The following is an 8,055-nucleotide window of genomic DNA, read 5'->3' on the forward strand; positions in this document are numbered from 1 at the left end:
TTGTTAGAGTCTAGATACACACACACACACGTGCGCATGTGCACACTCGCATTGTGTGTGTGTGTGCTCCATTATTAAATACATACTCAAACGTACAAATCACAATGCAAACTTCACCACATCCAACCTATCTGACCTCCAAGTACATTCTTATTTTGGGTCAAAACTTTTCCTTTCTATTTTAATAACTACAGTATCTCTCCCAGGCTTCGCTTGGGATTTGCTTATACACCGTTCACATGGGCACATTGTCCTGGATGCAAATAGCCCACACTGCTATTACTGCTCAGTGCTCATTTGCCTCTTCTGCCTCAGGCTGCAGAGAAATAGGACACATTGTTCACTGGTGCACCTACAGTAGCCTACGTGTCCCCCTCGTGTCTCTCTCTCTCTTTCTCTCTCTCTCCACACAGCTGACTGGGCGAGCGAGACAGGGCATGTCACAGTGTTGCAGCCAAGAGAGAAGGACGAGACAAGATGGGCCACGGCTACATCAAGTCAGCTGTCTGGTCGATGCAGATCCACACCGACGTGATACAGTCATACAAACCATTGAGTAAGAGATGACTGTGTTGCTACTGTTAATGCTGAGTCATTGTCAGTGGTTCACTGCTCTCCTGTTGGCCAGTCATCATTCCACAACTAGTTTGTTTACATTCAGGGGCATCATGCACCCCAAAAATCTGAGATGGCATAAAGTACATGAGGATGGCTAGGGTATGGTCCGGAGAAGGGCTATCCGTAAATTTGATAATTTCGCATTTTTCAAACACCTGAAACAGCTTTCCCCTGCAATCTATAGCCATAATCATTATGCTTAATTTGATGTCCAAATGTGTCTATTTTTCTGCATATCGAAGCATACCTCTTGAGCTGTTAGTATCCTTCTTTTTTAAAGAAACTAAATATTCGTCTCTGCATCTCTGCTAAAATCTGGGTAAAACATTTTAAGGAATGTGAGTATTATTCAACATTTAGTTATTGCTTGCTTATCAAACATGCAAGCAGTTATGCCAGCTAAGATAGTTAGACAAGATAGCTACTGTTAAATTGATTGATAGCCTGGAGATTGGGAACCTATTTGGGATAGCTCAGTGGTGTAAAGTACTTAAGTAAAAATACTTTAAAGTAATACTTAAGTCGTTTTTTGGGGTATCTATAAATATTTATATTTTTGACAACTTTTACTTCTACTTCACTACATTCCTAAAGAAAATAATGTACTTTTTACTCCATTCATATTCCCTGACATTCAAAAGTACACATTACATTTTGAATGCTTAAAATGGTCCAATTCACACACTTATCAAGAGAACATCCCTGGTCATCTCTACTGCCTCTGATCTACTTCATTTGTAAATTATGTCTGAGTGTTGGAGTGTGCCCCTGGCTTTCCATACATTTTAAAAACAAGAAATTGGTGCCGTCTCATTTGCTTTATATAAGGAATTTGAAATGATTTATACTTTTACTTTTGATACTTAAGTATATTTTAGCAATAACATTTACTTTTGATACTTAAGTATATTTAAAAACAAATACTTTTAAACTTTTACCCAAGTAATATTTTACTGGATGACTACCACTTTTACTTGAGTCATTTTCTATTAAAGTATCTTTACTTTTACTCAAGTATGACAATTGGGTACTTTTTCCACCACTGGGATAGCTAAAGCCAACTTCATAAAATTGCTAAGTGGCTAGTAGTATTACAGAGTAGAGGGGGCACCACGGGTCCCGGAGTCCCCAAAATTCTGGGGTCTGTAGTTTTTCCTGATCTGGTAACCCACCTAACCAGCTAAAATTCTGGACCTTATATGGTATGATTAATCTGTTGTAAAATGATTTAATATGGGCTATGATGGGACCAGTGTTTTTCTAATCAGGTGACATGTTTTAGTTTTTTATCCTGGGAAAAATGTCTGGCCGTGTTCATATTAATTATATTTTCAAGGGAAGGGAAAGGGTATATTTAGTCAGTTGCACAGTGGGGTTTCCTATACACAGAGAAAGTAACATGATTGGACAATAAAACTCACAGGGCTGAGCTTACTTTATGCAGGTATGCATCATGTAGTTCTGTCATATGCAACTGTAGGCCTAATTAAAAATGTACTCACAGTCTCTGTCAGCTTTTGTGTTTATTGATTAATTCCAGTTAATCATTTTGGATTGAAAAAGTCTAGGTAGCCTAGACCGCTGCACCACTCAGGAGCCCACTATACAATGAATAGCTGCCATTTTCCATGTCTAGCCTATTAGAAACAAATAGGTGTAGCCAAAAATGAAACTATTCATCACATTTAGTCGACTGTCTATTTAACAAAGGGCATGCTTTCTTTCAGAAACCATTTCCTTTGGTATTTGGCTTTAGCTTGCTGTGACTCGCTCGTCCTACCCCGCATGTCTGTGATCTTTGGCAGCGAGCCAGGATGGGTAGTTTGTTTTTCCACGGATGGGCGAGTTAAGAAGCGAGTACGTGACTAAAAACCACTTCCTGTTTGGAACGTCATCATAAAGTAGGCTACATGCTTGAAAACAAAAAACTGCTTTGTATCCGCAGGTCTCATAGGCGGTATTGCCTCACACTCTACAATTTTGTGGCTAACCCTAACAAAGAGAGAAAGTAAATTACGGAAAACTCCTCGGTCGGTTGGCAATAAAGACATCGTTTTTTGCCAAATCTTACAGTGAGCTATATAGGCTACAAACACAGTTCATGCAATAGCAACACGAGAGTAGGCCTAAGGCTATTTTGTTGACCTTCCTCGCAGTCTAACAAGACCAGACCGGAGTGACATTTAGGCTATGTGGAATTATTATCAAAGTAAATGAACTATCCACACGAATAGCCTCTAGACTTAAGAATTGAAGGAGCTGTAATTGAAAAAAGTGCAAACGATGTCTCGGTTTGTGACTTTGATCTGGGGGTTTCCGTGTTCGCCAGTCAGACAGGCTGTGAGTTGTCGAGTTTACTGAATCACGAGGCGTTGATTGGTGTGAGTTAGTCATGCTGAACTTCATCCAATATTTGGACGATGAGGAAATTCACAGTCGCTCTTTGTGATAACGATGAAGAACATCGCTATCACACGGTGGTTAGGCGCTATATTCTCAAATGTCGAATTGCAACAATGTTGCATGCACGCGCCACGTCATAGTATGACTGCAACAAGGTATCAATTACCTCGTTATGTGATACATTGTTGCTTAGAATAAGGGGCGTGTGTAGCAAGCGATTGACAAAGTAGCCCAAACACAGTTAATCACGAATATTTCTAAAATGATAAACATTTCGACGTTAGTTTTCATCATGCAACTATTATAATCTATTTTTATGTCTAAACAAGTCGAGAGTGCAAAGCTGAACTCGTAAACTATGGATTGGAAAGAGGCTATCCCATTTTAAAAGGACGAAGGAAGGGGGGTAAAATCTGCCATAGTAACACAGCGTCGAATTGTATGGTTGGGTGAAAGCTATCTGTCTCGTGACGTTGTGCTGGCAGTGTGACTGGAATGAGGATTTACTAAATAGGGCTCTAGTGCCAGCCCCGGAGAGCATGCATAGGCTAACTAAAGGCGCAAGATAGGTGACGCCACTTGTTGAGTTGCATGCAAAGGCATTATATATTCGTGAGACAATTTAGGAGCCGCAATAATTGTTGCTTTGAAATCTTTGGATGTTGATTCTCAGTAATCAGAAGCCTATCATCAACATCTGATACAATTTACGTTGACATTAAATAACTACTTTTAGCAGCAGGGCTCAACTGCATCTAACCAGTTTCTCTTTAGGGCTTGCTGGCAGTTTAACTCCTTGCACAAGTGGTAAGGCCTACGGATAGAGAGAGGGAAAAAAGGGTGAGCATGCGCTGGAGGGGCTGTCGAAGAATCAAGTAAATAGAATTGGAGCTGCTGGAGGCACTAGTGGTGTGTCGTCGGTGACGTCACCGCCCTACATTGAGTTCGAGCTGTGAGTTGTAGTGCGAGATAGATAGAGGCGCGCCGTAGTAAAGTACACAACTGCAATGAACTTCTCAGTGTAACTTGGCTGTTTTAAGGCTGCTTGGCTAGAGGGAAAATACAAAATTATTCGCGATTCCTTTTTTCTACAGAATAAAACGAAACCCAGGGAGATTTGGAGAATTTGGTATCCACTTTTCACGAAAACTATGTCGTCCGCGGCTGTAGCTGCTTCGAGGAGGCAGTCATGCTATTTGTGTGACTTGCCCCGCATGCCATGGGCGATGATCTGGGATTTTACCGAACCCGTTTGCAGGGGATGTGTCAACTACGAGGGAGCCGACCGGATTGAGTTTGTAATTGAGACTGCCCGACAGCTGAAGAGGGCTCATGGATTCCAGGACGGGAGATCTCCGGGGCCAGGCAAACCTCAGCACTCAGGGAAGGAAATTCAGTCCCACAACCATTCAGCTGGAGACCCCGGCTCGCGTCCGCCTCAGCCTCTGGATCGCTATCCCCTCTCTGACCGACCGCCAAGGTTGGGACCGGAGTACCAACCGGGGAGGCAAGTTAACGGCATCCCTGTGCCAAATGGATTTCCAAAACCTGACGACCCACCGGAGCTGAACCGCCAGAGCCCCAACCCTCGCAGGACTAGCACGGTTCCTCCCAATCTGGTGCCTTTAGTAAACGGAAACATGGGTCCAGTACACACACTCAATGGTCGGCCCGCTCAAATGGGTATGCCGGGCGCGTTGAATGTTCCTGGTCAAGGCGACCACGGCAAGCGCGGGGAGGATATGAAAGACAAGCATAGACCGGATAGCATGTCGGACATGTCTGAGAGCCACAAGCGGGCAGAGGAGTGGATGGGCAAGGGCAAAACAGTGAGGGATTTGATGGCTCTCCACACATTCGACAGCAGGTTCAAGAAAGACCATGCGGCGATGCAGCGCGTCATGGGATATGAGACAAGTGCAACTTCTTCAAAACCAGGTAGGATTGTATTTTTTTTTTCACACAGGAATGCGTTCATTTGGAAGACTAAAACAGGAACTGGCAGTGTTCTTAGTCAGCTACTTTGCCACTGTGTTGACGTGGGTTTTCTGTTGAATGGTTGTTTATGCATGTTTACATTTCCTCTAGTCAGATCCCCAGCAGGCTACCGACTAGACAACTTGTTTTTCCTCTGCACATTTTGTTTTACATATGAAATAACATAAAACTTTGAGAGGAATGTTTCATTTCATTTACAGTGCATGCACATTTGCTGCTGCTGTGGTGGTTGGAATGTTTGTTAACCCTTAACTCCTCTCTCTACCCCCCCACCCCTCCTCCTTCTTCTCCAACAGACCGAGGGAAGCACCCGCGGAGCATGAAGAGGAAAGCCTCCCCCGAGCCCGACGGCGAGGGCTCCGCCCCCAAGATGAATGGCGGCGAGGGCCAGCCTTGGTTGCCGTCGCCCTCAGAGGTCCTCAAGATGCCGCCGGCATCCCTGCCAGGCTTCTCTGCCGCTCCACCCTCCACCATCTCCCCCCACAGTCGCTCCACCCCACCGGAGGCGGCCACGGCACAGAACGGCCAGTCGCCCATGGCAGCACTCATCCTCGCCGCTGACAATGCCGGCAACACTGGCTCGCCCAAGGACGCCAACCAGGTGCACTCCACCACGGCAGCGGGCCGGCGCAACAGCGGGAGCCCACTGTCCCCGTCCTCTGCAGGCCAGCGGCGGCTGACCCAGAGGGAGGTGGTGGCCACGGCCCACTCGCAGGGCATGGACCCTCACGGGGCACCGCCGCAGAGCATTCCAGACTCGTCGGTGCCAGGCAGCGTGCCACTGTGCTGCACCCTGTGCCACGAGAGACTGGAGGACACACACTTTGTCCAGTGCCCGTCAGTGCCCTCGCACAAGTTCTGCTTCCCCTGCTCCCGGGAGAGTATCAAACAGCAGGGGGCCACGGGAGAGGTGTACTGCCCCAGCGGGGAGAAATGCCCACTGGTGGGCTCCAACGTACCATGGGCCTTCATGCAGGGCGAAATAGCCACCATCTTGGCAGGGGACGTGAAAGTAAAAAAGGAGAGAGACCCTTGATTTTACCCGCGTTTTTTTTTTTTTAACTACCACAACAACAAACAAAAACCAACATGTACACCATTACAACTGAATATAAATCCTCGTACCATGCATACCATCCAAAAGAAACTGATGGACGTGTACATATTGGACACAAGGGAAGTTGTATGCTTCGTAAACATGGCTGTATAATTTTTTTTTGATTATTTTGTTTTTGTTTTTCAATACATTGTGTTTCTATATATTTTTTGAAGATAAAGGTATGTACTCATCATAACAGACTACTTTCCTCCTCCCCCTTTTTTTCGATGTACTTTTAGTTCTGGTGGCAGTCCCTGTTAAACATAGAATGTGACTAACTAATATGACTCTACGAGCACTTGGCAAACTGAATTGCTTCTAGCTGTACTTGTATGCACTTGTTTAAAAAAAACTTGCCAAATACAATTTCTGACCTTGTAATAATAACTAGTGTCTGGTTTGCTTATTTCCCTGCAATTAGTAATGAGTGAAGCCATAGGGAGAGAGAGTCATGTCCCGATTATGAATCACTCATGGGCAGTGATGCAATACCTTTGACAAGAACAAAATGGGACCCAGGGAGGATTGGGGGGGGGGGGGGTGAGAGCAAAGCGAGGGAGTAGGGAGGGAGGAAAAGAAGTGAGGGGAGATTTTCTATACAGCAGTAAACATACAGTTGAATATATGCCAGCATAAAAAATTCCTCAGATGGTTTTAATACTCGTGATTTACTTTGCTTACAGCAGTAATGAGGCTATTGTACATTTAATGACCACTAAGTTAGTCAAATCTACCGCGTGTCTCCTATGCTGGTAAAAACAAAAGTATTCTTAGTATGTCATACTATATGTACAGTTAACCCAAAAGGACTTAAATGTTAATTTAATCAGTTCATTAAGCTAAAGCTAAACATCACTGTTTATTAAGCTAAACATCACTGTTTATTGGGGATGTTGATTTTAGAGTGATTCTGCACAATTGAAACAGCCGTGCATTATCTCTTGGTAAGTCAGCCTAAATGGAGGGAGTTGTTTCGTTTCATGTTCATAGGTAGTTAGGCTAGCGATGGAGCTAGAATGTACGGAAGTCATGTTGATCAATAAGATCTACACAATATTCAGTTAAATCTCTTTCAGATCTATTCTCTTGTCACTTCGCCCCCAGGGCCATTGCCTTTGACACATTGCATCCACGCCCTAATACAAAACAAAACATAGTAAGGATGTGAAGTCATGAATGATTACGTCATGTGACTACTTGTGAGCTCAGTACATGTGAGCTTTGATTGGAGGTATTGGCTTTTTCCCACAACTCAACGCTGCATGCTTGTCAAGAAGTATGCATGTGATCCAGAGTAATAGTTTGACTACATTCGTTGAGGCTACTGTAGAAGCAAACATGTAGTGTGCACTGTGTGTGAGAGGGATTCTTCCATTCGAAACGGGTTAACCAGCTTTGGAGATAATCTCTTATTCATCTGCAAGCCACAGCCAATGTTGACTGCATACATATTTCATTCGGTGATAACCTAGATATCTCCCTAGTAACCCAACAGCATAAACAACAAACAATGCATTATTTTGTAGATGATGATTTTTGTTCATTTCCCCTCTGGATCAATTGTTTATTGGCAACTATCTGAAAATGAATATATAATCATCCCCTCTATAGGCTACAGTGCACACATGAACAAAACACACATGGGCGTTTGACATGGTTCGCCATCAGAACCCCATTGAGTCAATGGCTGCATTGTAGTCCTCCAGAATATCATCCTCCACAAAAGAGGGCATAAAAGAGGTGCTTGGTCATGTGCACGCCTCAGTGGAATTCCTGAGTCACCGTCCGCCCCCCCCCCTGTCCCCCTCTCGTCTCTGCTGCTGCCTGCTCGGGACCTCCGGTGCAATAACACGCCTTCCACTGTTCAAGGTTGATCACACGGTGACGAGATGAATGGAAGGCTTGTGTTTTTCTGCGGCCTCGCCTCGCATTCACCC

At 44.4% G+C, this 8,055-nt stretch overlaps 1 protein-coding gene across 1 annotated transcript; it reads left to right on the forward strand.

Moving 5' to 3' along the window:
* Window positions 1-2,812: 2,812 nt before the first annotated feature.
* Window positions 2,813-6,505, forward strand: LOC139567098 (interferon regulatory factor 2-binding protein 2-B-like). The gene is made up of 2 exons (XM_071388590.1): window positions 2,813-4,959; window positions 5,316-6,505. Exons 1-2 carry the CDS (start codon window positions 4,173-4,175, stop codon window positions 6,053-6,055), a joined length of 1,527 nt encoding a protein of 508 aa, XP_071244691.1. The 5' UTR covers window positions 2,813-4,172; the 3' UTR covers window positions 6,056-6,505.
* The last annotated feature ends 1,550 nt before the right edge of the window (window positions 6,506-8,055 follow it).

Source organism: Salvelinus alpinus, chromosome 2 (genome assembly GCF_045679555.1).
Source record: "Salvelinus alpinus chromosome 2, SLU_Salpinus.1, whole genome shotgun sequence".
NCBI lineage: Eukaryota > Metazoa > Chordata > Actinopteri > Salmoniformes > Salmonidae > Salvelinus > Salvelinus alpinus.